At 41.7% G+C, this 15,695-nt stretch overlaps 1 protein-coding gene across 1 annotated transcript in view; it reads left to right on the plus strand.

Moving 5' to 3' along the window:
• Positions 1–15,695, plus strand: part of LOC127500005 (reelin-like) — an 89,532-nt gene that overhangs the window by 39,042 nt on the left and 34,795 nt on the right. Inside the window, 11 exon segments of the mRNA XM_051870785.1 lie at positions 5,099–5,169; positions 12,587–12,619; positions 12,736–12,814; positions 12,943–13,039; positions 13,261–13,312; positions 14,072–14,168; positions 14,301–14,394; positions 14,396–14,542; positions 14,715–14,860; positions 15,241–15,392; positions 15,477–15,592. Of these exon segments, the coding sequence (XP_051726745.1) occupies positions 5,099–5,169; positions 12,587–12,619; positions 12,736–12,814; positions 12,943–13,039; positions 13,261–13,312; positions 14,072–14,168; positions 14,301–14,394; positions 14,396–14,542; positions 14,715–14,860; positions 15,241–15,392; positions 15,477–15,592 (1,084 nt within the window).

Consider the following 15,695-nt stretch of genomic DNA (forward strand, 5'->3'; position numbering starts at 1 on the left):
TTTTCAACAGCAGATGTTTCATGGATGTACGAGTGATAAGGTGTCGTTCCACACGCGTGTGTGTGATCGTGTGTGAGGTCAGAGGGGGTTTGGATGGTTTAGCTGTCAGACGTGACGACAGTAACATGTAATCACATAACAACATTCAGCATAATAACCTGTTTCCAAAAGCTTCTGTGAGCGACTGACATGCTGTGGCCTTATTTATGGGAACAGCTGATGTGTGTATATGTGTGTGTGTGTGTGTGTGTGTGTAACACATCTAACTCCTCCAAGAAGTTACCTAGCTGACCTGGGTGACGATAAACACCTACAAAACAGATTTTAATAGGGCGGGTGATAGAAATTGCATGTGATTCAAGAGCTGTTGTCACACAGAGATGGTCAAATCAGACCAGTAGCCGCACTTCTTCCAGTCAGACGAGGTGTGTGTGAAAAAGTGAAATTAGGTGTGAGGTGAGCTGCAGGTGTGTCCGTGTCCTCTGGTCTGATCCAGGTCTCCGTGAGGTTGAGATCTGAATGACTAGTATTAGATGTAATGAAGTCTTGTCTGTGTTTGGTCGGTGGACTCGCTGAAGTCATCATGCACGGCTGATCACGCTGGTTAGTTTAACCCATATGAGAGTGAATGAAGGTGTCAGTGTGTCCGCAGGTCTTTAGCACTTCATGTTTGCTGTGGATGTCTGGATATGTCAGTGTTCTGGTGTTCACTTATTAATCATGAGTTTCTGTAGCTCAAATATTAGAGCACTAGTACTGACAAGATCATGGGTTTAATATCCAGAGAATGTATGAACTGATTAAATGTATAACTTGAATGCAGTGTCATGTGATGTAAAGTTTAAAGGCGGTGATGACTGATTTATAAACACAGAAGCTCCAGTGCCATATGACGCCATATTATACCCTTTTACACAGTCTTGATGTAGTTTTTGGGCTCTACTAGAACAGGTTTTCCTGCTTGAATGTTGATTATTTTCCTCATATTCTCCATTGTTCAGCTCCTCTCTTCCCAGTCTGTCAGTAACGCTCTGTTTAGTTCCTGTCTCTATGAAGCCCCTCCTTCTGAAAAGCACAATGTGCTCTGATTGGTCGGCTGGAGCAGTGTGTTGTGATTGGTGTTTGGGAAATGTCCCGCCCCTTACCAGTAACCGCCAGTTTCAACACACTACTAACTAACTCAACCAGGCCCCGCCCCTTTATTCTGCGTATGAATTATTTAAATGAGGAATATTGTGAAGAAAACTCAAGACTACAATGGAGGTGTTTCAGAAACACTGACACTGATATAGAGAAGAACTCCCACCTTTTTCCTGCTCAAACAGCAACATTACACACTAGAGAAAGATGAACATGGACAATAGGTCCTCTTTAAGACAGTGTGGGAATAGACAGTAATGCAACTGGAGATACAGGTTTTGTCTGGACTCACAGGGTCAGATTCTGACTCCTACGGTTGTGTTTCTGTCTCTACACCTACTCCTTCACTGACACATGAAGTCCTCCATGATAAACCATCTGGGAGAGACGCACACTGATTCACCACTGACTTTCTCCACTCTGCCTTTGAAAATCACATTTGCAGCAAGACGCGGTAAACTACCGCATCAGATCTCCCAGATGTCCTTGAGTCACTTCAGTGATTTACTCGATGCGAAGTTGGTTGTCAGTCCTGTAAATGAGTTAAGTGCCAGAGTCAGCTGGTGTTTGAACGATCGCTGATAGAAATAATGTCCTCACCTGAAATCATAAACACACTTCTTCAGTATTACAGCAGTGCTTCTATGACAAAAGCGAGGCAGTTTATTAATGCCAGACCAAACATGAATGCGTGAAAATAACTAAACATATTTTAATCCTCCTTGACACCAGAGCAGCGTGAGTAAGAGCATTAAACATATTAAATGAACCACATTACTGCATGTTTTCCTCTAATGTTGCCATATTAGCGAACAAGCCGTCTGGGACTCGTTTCATAAATATTGAAGTGCCTTACTCCGACGTAACCTCCTGCTCTTCATTATGCTCTATGTTTTATTCATAAATCCCATTTCCAAATTTGTCTTTACCAAGCCCTGAAAGATGAATGTGGTTTTGTTGTTTTGTTTTTTTTTCCTTCAGCGTCCTTCATCTCCCCCTTTTGCAGTTTGTTATTTATTCATGAGATGTTGTTTGGTTATTCATGAGACCAGAAGCATAAATGCCTCACAACCATAAATGCTTTCGGTGTCAGACTGAATCTGAAACAACAGTCCAGCAAAACTCAAACTCAAACATTTGCATTCTTTAACGGTTTACTATGATTAAAGCAATACTTCATATGAGTATTTATATTGTTTCAAGCACTTCATATTCTTAGAGCTGATGAGACTGTCGATTTGTAAGTGTCTTTATTTTGAAGTCTTGTCCTCACTTCCTTTCGTTCATGTCTTGCATTTTGAATGTTCTTTATAGATTTCACTAGGGCTGGAGTGAAAATATTGATTTCTTGATTTTAATCGATTCTCATTTTGATGAACCGATATTGATTCTTAAATCCCAGGAATCGATCTTTTAGTCTGTGCTGTGCCAATATTCACAATAATCTTTGTAATATAAAACAAAGTCTCAACTTTCAAATTCTGTTCATTTTATAATGTGTTTTAGTGTCTCTTTATTGTGGTGTGACGGATCGCTGTTGAACCGATCATCTCTTCCTCTGTACTGCCAGTCACAGCAGTAGATAAACATGAATGAACATCAGAAGGTGTTGAAAGATACAGAAGAACTTCCTGAAATGAATCACGTCTCATGTAATCGATCAATCATGTATCGTAAACTCGATAGTCAGCTAGAAAAATAAGCATTTTGATTAATATATGCACTAGATTACATATATTTTTACTTTAAATATTCTTAAATATTTAATGTGTAATATTTAATAAATCCGCCATGAAAACAAGTTGAGAGTCATGTTTAAATGTTTATATTTCAACAATGAATTGGAGTTGAAACAAAATTATGTTAATAAAAAGTTGTTATAATAACTTTATTATTATAAAAAATGGCCTTATGTGCAATTTAAATCTTCGTATCCAAATCAGTTGTTAAATTTAACCCTTAATATTACATGACAAATGATTGTTGGTTTAACTTAAAATATATAACCTAGTTGCCTTAAAATTTTGAGTTCATTGATATACAAAGAAAGAGATCAGTGTAATCAACAGAAACTCAAAATATCATGTTAAGTTGATTTGACAAAAGAAAAAAGCTGAAAATAATGTTTTACAGTGATGATGCAGTGACTGACAGGGTTCCTCTATAGTTTACATCATCAGATGAGAGACATTTTATTCCTTGAGAGAAACGGACATGTACTGTACCTGTTATATACCCAAATGAATCGATATTGAATTGAACTGAATAGAGATCAGAACTGAATTGAATCACAAGCCTTCTGTAAGATAAGGTTCTGTGGGAGACGGCAGATCAGCAGGCGGGTGAATGCAGCTACACCTCGACCTTTGCAGCTCTTTGACCTGAAAACAAACAGCTATTCATGTGTGTAAAAGCAAAGGAAAGCAGCACAAAACCTCCATCAGCAGCGGCGCGGCGTCTCTCGACGAGAGTTTCAGACCGAGGAGAAAGCAGCGGGTCACAGGATTGAGCTGTAAGAGCTGGTCTTTATCACAGATGATGTTAAAGCCCAGAGCTGCTGTTAATATGACTGCATTACATACACATGCTCCGCTCCAGCTTCTGTTACTAACTATTTATTGTTTATTAATGCTTAATGCAATAAATTAAAAATGAAGGTTGATGACAAACATAAAGGGGAGAGAATCATCACCAGACACATTCACATCTTTATTCTGACCGCCGTCTCAGAGAAAGAAAAGTGACGGATGGAAACTCAAAAAAAATTAAATGCATTTCTGATTTTTTTCTCAAACAATAATGAAATACGATGAATGAAATGAAGTCCACCAGCCTGTCTCTCTTTGTGTTTTTGTGCATGTGCTTTTAACACTGATTTCACACACTTTTGCTCGAGGAAGAATCTCTCATAAACAGAGCTGTGTTCAATTAGAAGATTATGATATCAAATGATTTTCACCCAGTCAAAGCCATGCTTACACAAAATACGTCTTCAAAAACATACATCACATGTCACACATAATTAAACATAGATAAGTGTGTGTGTGTGTGTGTGTGTGTGTGTGTGTGTGTGTGTAAATATTTACCCAAAGGATTCTCTCTCTAGAAGCTTCCAGCAGTCAGCCTCCATTACATTCATTCAAAGTCACCTTTATTGTAATTTTTAGCACATCACTTTTTGATCACAGGTCTGAACTTAAATGGTTGTAGTTCACGAATGCTTCGAAATCCAGACCTGAAGTTGGTCTCTTTTACAAGAGGCTCTCAGCAGATTATTGCAGAAATGAAAACAGCTTCAAAGAATTAAAATGTAAAAAAGTTATAGAAGTTTAAGTTTACTGTAAAGCAAATGCACTGAACAAAACATTTTTTAATTTTTACAAAATATGTATTTTGCTAAATAATTTGGACTCTAAAATTGCTAGAAAATCGAAGTCAAACGTCTAACCAATTTGTGTTCCAAATTTGAAGTTAATATCACAAAAATTGAGCCATGATAATGCAATGTCCAATTTCAAAACGGTTTCACAGGATGAATTTTGAATGTTTAAGCTTTTGAATGATTTATGATGATTACTAAAATATGTGATGGTGAAAAAAGGCAATAAAAAGGGTCTTTAAAAGGCTGCAACATCCCTATAACGTGATGCTTTTGAGAAGATGCCCATCAGGAAGTGCCGTAGCTACACACAGCAAACGCTGTAGGTTTGACGCATACGTATAAATCATCCCTGTACTGCGTTTTTGACACGTGTATAAAGATGCTCGGCACATTCAGCTCCCATCAGCCTCGTCCTCTTCCTGACCTCTTGACCTCTGATCGCCGTCTCTGACATGAAGACCTACGGCCCGATTTCAAAACTTTAATCCACTTCCAGCAGAAGCACTTCATCTTCTTTGGGGTTATGGCTCTCGTCTCCTAATATTTCTCTCTTTCTCTGGGTGTGTTGTCCCTCAGGGCCACAGCGACGCACCGAGGACAGATCATCTTCAAGGACGCTCTGGCTCAGCAGCTCTGTGAGCAGGGAGGTGAGGATCCATGACGCTCGTCAGACAAATCTCAGATTTTCAACTAAATGATTAAGACACATAGTAGTTGAGAAAGCAGTCTGGTCTTCAAGAGGTAAGGTGCAGCACATCCAGTCCCAGAACACAAATGGATTCGGATACAGTAACTATAACTAAAATGCCTCTCCATCTATATGGGTAAAAACAATTGATCCAAACGCTCAAGCTGTCAAGCACACCATAGTGAATAACACACAATATAAGGGCATGAAAGTTTTTCCAGCACTCACACATTAAGATTTTAAAGAAATCCATTTCAAGTTTCAAGAGCTTAAAGCTTTGAGTGGTTAAAGGAATTATAAATATCCCAGCAGGACTGAAGACGTGAAATAGAGAAACGGGGCGAATCTCCGTCAGCGATGATGAGACATGAGCAGATTAGCACTCGGCTCGAGAGAAGATCTGAGACCGGGAGCGGTGAAGGTTTAGGGAAGTAAGCGAGGACGGCACAGACATTTGACTGGCTGATAGTGTTTGAGAGCGGGATGTGAGGATGTAGGGTTAAGGGTTAGGGAGACTACAACCAGCAAATATGAATACGTGAGCGAGCTTCTGCAGCGCTTCGGCCTCCTGCTTTCTCCATAGGCATTTAACATGAGAGAGACCAAACCAACCAACTCTGGGATGAATAACATTATAAAGACATTTGAAGCGAAGTGATCTTTTAATGAGGGAAAGTTGTAGTCCTGGATGCTGATTGGACAATAGAGAGATTCAGTCATGCTAAAATACTCTCAAACGTGTCACTGTACAGAAACACACTGCAAATAATCATGTTCTTCTTCAGTGTTTCTGTCTTGTTTTCCACCACAAATATCTAAACATTCTTAAATCAAGAAACATTTACTGGAGAAGAGAAATGACTGAACATATCCTAAATGTGTCAAAATGAAGTGAGTTTGTGCTTAAAACAAGAACAAATATTTGCCAATGCAGAACAATAATTTTGTTTTCCCTTTAAATTACGATTATTTTTCTGACCCTAGTGACAGATATTTGTTCTTGTTTGAAGTCATTTTGCTTCTCCAGTAAATGTATCTTGATTTAAGAATGTTTCGACATTTGTGCTGGAAAATGAGACAAAAAAAAACAAACAAAAAAAACGTAAGGAAGAACATAATTTCTTGCAGTGTAGAGACTAGTTTAATGATAGTTTACTGAATAAATGACGAATCAACCTGATTCAGATAAAAATGATTTTATGAAAATTTGTCAACCTTTGTGAAAAAGAAGCTCACTTTTAAAAATAGAACTTATTACGTAAAAATAATATACTTAAATAATATACTAAAAGAATATACTTGAGTGTGTGCTGAATGTAAAGTCAGTTAATTGCAAATAAATGAAAATGTAATGTTTAAATGTATATTAAATGGAATTCACTGAACTTCAGGGATTTTTAAACTAAATTTAAAGTAAAAACTTTAATTTGAAATTATTACAAAGTGCACTTTTTAAAATTACTTAAGTGTGTTAAGAAACAGTCTGATACACTTTTGTGGCCTTTTATTTCATTAATATTATATTATCTATAAGTACAGTTTTTTTTTTTTTGGCCAGATTCAATACAATTAAGAGCACTTTTTCACAAGGGGACTTTTTAAAAAAATAAAATAAAATGATGTAACCATGTAACCAGGTCTTTCGACATCATACACCCTCGCCCAGGCGACCCAGCCAGGGATGGTCAGTCCCCGACTTGTGTCTAGGTAGCTTCCACGGATCACCCCTTTTGATCCACAGCCATCTAGATGCCTTCTCAGTGGCATCCATGATGTTCCTGATGGCTTTCTGGTTCCTGATTCCCAGGAGCTTAAGGCCCTGCGGAGCAACTGGCCGGCAAACCCTCGGCAGCCAACCTCGATGGGGAGGCAGCGGGTCTTTCATCCCCTGCTACGGCATTCATCTGTCAACTCTGTCTTCTGTTCAAACACCTCTTCCATTCAGTCTTCCCAGGGCACAGTCAATTCCAGTAGGATCACCTGCCTTGATGATTCTGAAAGGAGGACCAGGTCAGGCCTAAGCGTAGTCATGGCGATGGTTTCTGGGAGTTTGAGCTGCGTAGACTGACTGGATAAGGAACTGGATCTGATGTGGCTCCATTTTCCACAACCCAGACAATGAGATCTTTCGGTCCATCACCTGTTCCCATCAAGTCCACGCCCCTTGTTGTCGCATCCCCACTATTCTACTGATACGTCTTTCCTCCGACCCTGCTCAGATTTCTTCTTGGACCAGTTGACACCTGTCCTTTCCCTGGGCCTTGTTGTATTGAGGTCTTTGGATACAGCCAAGCCTTGCATGTCCTGACGCCACTGTCCCCACCAGCACACTGTGCCGCAGCCTGGTCGACTGCCTCCTGCGCTCTCCATTTCCTACCCGTCCTCACCTCTCTACCAGCCGAGGAGACTTTGGTGTCAGTGGCCTCTCTGTACAGCAGCACATCTCTTGCTCAAGAAACCATGAACTCCTCCGACAGGCTACTGAAGGGGAGTTGTAGCTTGTTCTTACTCCCGTACAAAGCTGTGCTGCTGACGCTGTGAGGGAGACCCAACCACCTACGCAGAGAGTGGCTGATCTACCTCTCAAAGCCCTCGACGGTGGTTAGGGGGACGACGTAAACCAGCAGTGGCCAGAGGAGTCGTGACAGAATGCCATGCTGGTAAATCCAGGCTTTAAACTTTCCTGTCAGCCCTGACTTGTCCACTGCAGCAATCCAGGTATGCAACCCTTTTCCGGTTTCATGAAGTGTGGCTGTGTCCCAAAGTGTGCTGTTAAAGACTTTTCCCGGTCTCTTAACTGGCTTCTCTGTGATTGATGGAATTTGGACTCCTCCCAGGGAGAAACGGAACTTGTTGGTTGTGTTTCCCTTCCTCACCACGAGAGATCGCGACTTGGCTGGTTTAAAGTCCATTCGAGCCCAGCTGATGAGGCATTCAAGGCCTTGGAGGATCCATCTGCAGCCTGGTACAGATGTTGTGGTCACAGTCAGTGCATTCCTCCTCTGCTGACTGAACTAGCATATTCATGGCTAAGGCGAACAAGATCACTTAGACCCTGTGATTATTCCTTTCTCCAACCTATGAAATGCAGATGTTATTGATCCAGAGGTGACTCTCAAACTAAAGCAGTTATAATAGTTCAGAATGAGGTCCCTGATCTTGTCTGGAACATGGTGTCGGATCAGTGATGTTCCCACCAGCTTGTGCGGGATTGACCCATAGGCGTTGGCAAGGTCCAGATCGCCGTCGCCTTCTCGACTGCTGTGTGCTCAATGCAGCCTGGCACTTTTGGGATCCGATCTTTCTGTACAGTGGTGTCAGTGTACTCATTCTGCAGGAGGAACTCTGTCATGCGTCGGGCAACGAGACTGAAAAATATCTTTTTCTCCACACTGAGGAGTGAGATGACCCTGAACTGTTCAATCTTGCTTGAGTTCTCCTCCTTAGGAATCCAGACATCTGCATGTCTCCACTGCTGCACCACTTTCCCCTCCTCCAGATGACTTTGATGGTTTTCCATAGTCACTGAAGGAGTCTGGGGACCACCTCTCCTGTAGAGAGGGCACTCCACTTGGACCTGGTGCTGAGTTGGTCTTAGGTGCTTTGACCTTGGACCTCTCTCAGTGCTGGTGCTCAGAGTGCTGGTGAGTCGACTGCTATGCTTCTGCCCGAGGAGTCTCCTAGTGACTCCGAAGGGATCTGTGATGAAGACTGCACGTTTGCGGGCTCTCTCCTTGCCCCTCTTTCTGTGCCACTCAGCTCGACGGGTGGTAGTGAACTAACTCTGAACTAACCAGGGCAGCCTTATCCTCCTCCTTTGCCTGTTTGAACTGATTTCTGAGCACACGGAGCTCCTGCCGCAACTGTCGGATCTTCTCCTCACGACAGTTTGTTTCCACTGTACCGCTGGTCGAGCGCTGCTCCTTCAAGCCAAATCTTTCAGCATCTATGTTGATGATCACTGAGCACATTGTCTGCAGTCTCCGGTCAGCATCTCCTCTAGCTGTTACTTGGAGGATCTGGTCCATGTTCTCATCAAACTTATGCCACTCATTTTCCTTATTAGCGGCAGGGCCACTTAACCTGACGTTGCTCTGAATGCCTGGCCTGGGACCGGCCTAGTGTTGCATGGAGGGTCTGGGCACTGTGGGGTGGTCCCGTAATGTACTCAAGGATATTGTAAATCAAACACAAAGTTGTGTAAGTTGTTTGAGAGTTTGGAGAGACTCATTTGCAGTGGTTTACTTTGAGATCAGTTACAGTGATTTCTGTGATGCTAGTGATTCTGACTGATGGATTGTGTAGCATGTAGAATGTTTTGCAAGTTAAAAATCACACTGACCGGATCTCATCATTTAACCACCTCAGAGCTCACGGTGGGTCTGTGCTGAAAGCTTTATATGTTATTGTTAGGGAGAAAATCAATGGATTTGTTTATCCGAAACCAGACTGTTGCATTTTATTGTCCAATGTTTATGCACTCAATTCATTTCCATGCAGAAAGAAGAAAATCATTAAGTGTATGGAAGTGAAACAAGCCAGAATGAAATGACAAATGACAGCATGTAAAGAGATAAACACATAAAGGCATGCTAAACAGAAACGAGAGACTATCAGAGCAGCAGAACTTCACTGAGAAAGAGAGAGAGAGAGAGAGAGAGAGCTGGAGGTGACGCTAGTATATCAAAGAGTGATATCTGTGACAGCTCGGGATGAGGGAAGGCGACCAGAGAACTCTGCAATTTCCAGCCGCTCCATAAATTAGGACTTTATGGGACACGTTGGACTCGTATCCCTGAGGATTGATTATCGAAAAGTGACTATAACTCACGATGGGCGATCGGTGCTGGGCAGAGGAGAGGAGGACGATCAGAACCAGAGCAGATATACGACAGCAGACGCCGCGGCCTCTAGATGGAGAGACGCGCTAGAGATGAAAGATGCGGCGCTTTGAAATAATGTCCTGCTCTTAATAACATCCATCGCCAACTTTCATCTGAGTGTCCGGCTTTGCATTAGAGAAGTTGGGGAATGAACTGGCCCGCTCCAAATCGCTCTTTGGGAAGCGGAGGGCTGTTAAACTGTCAGTGTAAGCCGGTCGCATTAGCACAGATCTACAGCGAGAGCGCCGGAGGTAATTAAAGTTCTTAAGGAAGCCATCGAGGATTAAACTAAGCCTCAAATGAGTGTGACTGTCTGCTGTGTGAACGCGTGACGCTAGACAGAGAAAGAGATCGACAAATGAGCGGCAGAGAACCAGAGCAAAACTCCACTGACAAAGATCATGTGCAGAGAGTTGAGAGAGATAAGCTCTCATCGTGTGTGTGTGTGTGTGTGTGTGTGCACACAGCGGAAATGCCGCCTGACATGTTAGTAAACAGTGTCAGTGAGATAATATTGAACACACACTATGAAATCTGCCTGTTAATTCAAACACTTGATAATGTTCTTCTGCTACAGATGACAATGAGAAAAGCCAGAGCTGTTGCTCCCTTTCCCAACATTCATAACACAATTCACCAAAACATTCTCGCTCTTTAATTTCCACACTGATCTCATGGCATACAAAGGTGTATTTGTTACAGTGTACTTATACATTTAAATACTGAGTAATATTTATTAACAACTTGTACTTACTATAGTATTAGGGTTAGAGTTTGGTTTAGGGTTAGTTGCATGAAATTATGCATAATGTACTGCAGTAATAAGTACATGTAACATGTGTAACAAGGACACTGTAAAATAAAGTGTTACCACCAGTGTTTACTTAAATCAACTAAAAGTTAAGCCTAACTCCACTTGGATGTTACTTTTGATTTTGAAATTTGAATGAATGTGTGTGTTTCCCGGATCTGAACCCATCAGGAAACCCTTGCCAGACATGTTCATCCAAATATTTGGATTGGGATAACTGACTGCAAACTATATTACAAGTGTGTGACAGAGTTATTATAGTTAACTAAAGCTAAAACCAAAACCATAAAAACATTTCCGTTACGTTTCTTTATTTTTATTAATTTTAAACTCATTTTATTGCAGCTAGTTGCCAAGGCAAGGTTTCTTATTTTCTTTTAGTTTAACTTGAAGTACTAAAATAACTAAAACTAAAATTAATTAAAACTAGACATATTGTTTTAAAAATGAATAAAAATGTCAAAAGCATTACTAAAAATTTAACTGAAATGAAACTGGAAACTAAAATATTAATAAAACTACAGCAGTATCAGAGCGATGCTGGTGTGAGACTGATCTTCAGTAACTGATGATCCTGATTCAGCGGTGTCAGAGCTCACAGCGCCTCTCAGTGGACGCTCCCTGTACCTGCAGCTACAGAAGTAATGCATGAACGGTCTCATGTGCTCCTGAGTTCTGGAAGAAATAGGTCAGAAAATGAAGGGAGTGCTGCTGCTTTATTATTATAATGTGATGGATTATATGAGGTTTACTGAGGAAAAAGACTGACTATATGGTTTTTGTTTTATCTGTACGGTTGAGAAGATAAAAAGGTTTTTCCAGGGAAGATGAAGGTTCCTGAGTGCGACGTTTAATGTGGTTAATCACAGATAGAAGTGTCAGAGGCTTTAGATAAGGACAGACTGGACGTCAAGCTCAACGGTGAAATACAGAGTTACAGTCAGTTATGAATTAATATCTTGCAACGTTTCATATCATCTGTCAAATAGTAATATCAAAACATATATAATTCATTCAGAATTTATTTCAGAAGAATCATTCATCTCACATTTTGGCATTAGAGAAAAGCATCCTTGAAAACATCAAGTCACCAGAACTTTTAGTTACATTTTGGAGATTTTCATACATGTGATTTTTATGATCTTCAGATTTGGACATTGATTAAAGTTCCAGGCTTTTCATGTGAGATAATAAGAAGATGTACTGCATAAAACGATGTTCTTCCTCAGTATTTTTCTCTTGTTTTCCAGCACAAATATCTAAACATTCCTAAATCAAGATACTTGAGAATTAAAATTACTTCAGATATTCAGTCTTGATTAATTAAAAAATTTGTCAAAATGAAGTGAGTTTAAAAAAAGAACAAATATCTGCCAGTGGGGTCAGAAAAATAATCTTGATTTCCCTTTGAATTAAGTTTATTTTTCTGACATCGGTCAAACAGTTGAACTGACATTAGAGAAAAATGTTTGACCGGTCAGTTCCTGAGGATGAGAATATTACACTCTTCTGTGTGTCGCTTACAGATCAGAGTCATGATTGAAGAAGATTGAATGTCCACCACATGTATAATAAATGTTACTGATCAGACATTCTCATTTATTTATGCAAATGAAGTCTTTAATGTGCACAATTAGAAATGTTGTTAAGATGTTTTTGTGTTATTCATCTGTCTGTTTCAGCTCCCACTGAATCTCCTCTGCGGCCCAGTCTAGGTGAGAAGAAGCATCAACACACACACACACACACACACACACACACACACACACACACACACACACACACTCTCACTGTTGCTCTGTCTCTCTCACGGTCTTCTGCTGATGTGAAGCTGTGGTTCACGGTGATCACGCTGTTCTCCGAGATGATTTCGAACACAACACTCAAGAAGAGCTCAGTCTCAGTATCTGGTGGGTGACGCGCGTCTTTCTCTGGCAGTTCGGCTGCTTCCCTTTTCCTGCTCAGTGTTTTGTACCGACTGCATACAGACAGAAGAAGATGTATCTGTTATTCACGCTCATGAATGTGTTTCTCTCAGGTCGGACTGCAGTAACTGTGAGGTGGGAGAGCAGTGCGGAGCGCTGATGCACGGGAAGGCAGTGACGTTTTGTGAACCCTTCGGACAGAGAGAACTGGTAACTGTCTTTTAAGTAAATATACAAAACACACTTCCCTTGGTTTTTCCATTCACTCATCATGTTTTACAGATCATAGTTTGGATTGAATAATGTGTGGAGTTACACCACACCACCACAGATGCTTCTATCTTCATAGTGCAGTGATCATACACTAACACATCACTCCTGTGTGAACGAGGGAAATGAGAAGCTCATGATTTTATGATCATCTCTTTCAGACGTCAGTGGCTCTGAACACGAGCACAGCTTCAGTCCTGCAGTTTGCCTTAGGTGAGCATCACCATCTTTCTGCACTGGTACTGTAGGTCAGCACAGTTCAGCTCTCAGAGCGATCAAACAGTGTGTTCTTCCTCACTATTTCTGTCTTGTTTTCCAGTACAAATATCTAAATATTCTTAAATCGAGATACTTGCATTACATACATGAATTAGTTTCACTGGCAGATATTGTTCTTTTTTTAAGCACAAACTCACTTCAGTTTGATGCATTTTTCAGAAAAGTCATTTTGCTTCTCCTGTAAATGTATTTTGATTTAAAGGTGCAATGTGTAAATTTTAGGAGGAGCTATTGACAGAAGTACAATATTATATACATAAGTGGTGTATAAAGACCGTTACATAACCGTTATGTTTTAGTTACCTTAGAATGAGTCATTTCTATCTACAGACACCGCGGGTCCCCTTACATGTTAAGTCGCCATTTTGCGCCGGCATGTTTCTACAGCAGCCCTAAACGGACAAACTGCTCTACAGAGCGCGTTTGCTTGACTAGCTTCTCTCTGCTGTCTCAGACGATGATATTTTTGTCCTGTGTTGGGCACCGTAGCTTCTCTATATTGTAATTCACAACCTCACCGCTAGATGCCGCTAAAATTCACACACTGCATAAGAACATTTAGATATTTGTGCTGGAAAACAGACAGAAACACTGAGGAAGAACATCATTTTTGCAGCTGAATGTCTGTTTTCTGTGTAAGGTTGTGGAGCTGAGCGTCAGTTCATGAGTTGTGTGTTTGTGTTCCTCGTTCAGGATCTGGTTCGTGTCGGTTCAGTTACTCGGACCCCAGTATTATCATCTCCTGCGGTCGGAACACCTCTGATGACTGGATCACCTTGGAGAAGATCAGGTTTTTACTTTATTTTAGGAAACAGATCCCACACACTCATTACTGCACAACCGAATCAGTGCATTAAGTCACGTGTGTGTGGATGTGCATGAGCTCGTGTGTGTGATGACAGTGTTGGTCTCGGTCTGGCAGGGCTCCCACTAACAGCAGCACAGTGGTTCATCTCGTGCCGCTGCCAGCCGGCTGTAAAGGCGAGTCTGTGCACCTGCGCTGGAGTCAGGAGGCCGCCCGTGGGGCCCGACGGCTACGAGTCCTGCTGGGGTCTGGACAACATACTGGTGCTCAACAGCGCTGACCGGCCCCCGCTGCTGGAGGACAGCCTGGACCCGCTGGACACGGCCAACTGGCTCTTCTTCCCAGGAGCCACAGTCAAGGTCACATGATCAAACACTAGGATCCCACTGAAAGTGTGCTTGTTATGCAAATAATATACGTTTAAAAGACTATACTTAAGTGTGAACTAGATGGCACTTTATTTATGCAACATGGAGAGATCTCAGTTTTGTCAGAAGCCTCAGTAACACTTCCTCTCGATTCATCCAACAGCACGCGTGTCAGTCGGAGGGAAACGCCTTGTACTTCCACGGCGGAGAGGGACTGGAGCACAGCTTCGCCTCCACACGTGACGTGGACCTGCACCGTGAAGAGGGCCGCAGTTACTGGGAGGAAGACTTCGAGAGTCCACTGAGTGGGTGAGTCTTACGATCGTACACAAATAATACTGCAAATCGATTTTAACAGCGGTGTTTAGAGTAGTTCAGAGCAGAGCACTGCTCTCAAAACCAAACCAATCCAAAATCACAGCCAATCAGAAGAGCGTGTGGGCGAAGACTCTCTGCAAACTATACTTCAGAACAAAATATAGTTTGGGTGAAACCCTGTGTGTCAAGTCAAGTCACCTTTATTTATATAGCGCTTTTTACAATACAGATTGTTTCAAAGCAGCTTACAGTGATAACAGAAAATAATGTAACAAAGTTTGCTTTGTCTGTACAGCAGCTCTAGAAGAAAATAGTGTCATTGTTCAGATTAAGTAAGTTCAGAATGAATTAATTTCCATTGTGAACTGCAGATGGGAGGTGGATGGAGCGGTGTATGGAGCTCAGTGTGGGGAGGTGGAGTCCGGATCAGCGCTCGTCTTTCTCAGAGACGGACCGAGGAAGGTTTGTACTCCGTACCTGAACACCAGCGCCTACGGAAACCTGCGATTCCACTTCGCCATGGGTACGTCTTGTTCTGGCACCTGTACATGCACATTATCTTGCCTCTGACGTGTGTTCAGCGTTGGTCTCTGTGTGATCGCTGCAGGGGCTGGAGGCTGCGACCCTGGAGAATCCAGCAAGAATAATGTCGTCCTTTTTGGCCGCTCAGAGGGCAGAAAAGATCATGTGCTTCTGGACGTACTGCCATACTCCGCCTACAGGGTATAGACCTTATGTACAGATAGAGGTTAAAGAGGATCTATTCTGCTGTTTTTCATGTTCATCTGTAATGTTGCTGTTTGAGCAGGAAAAAGGCGGGAGTTCT

Source organism: Ctenopharyngodon idella, chromosome 18 (genome assembly GCF_019924925.1).
Source record: "Ctenopharyngodon idella isolate HZGC_01 chromosome 18, HZGC01, whole genome shotgun sequence".
NCBI lineage: Eukaryota > Metazoa > Chordata > Actinopteri > Cypriniformes > Xenocyprididae > Ctenopharyngodon > Ctenopharyngodon idella.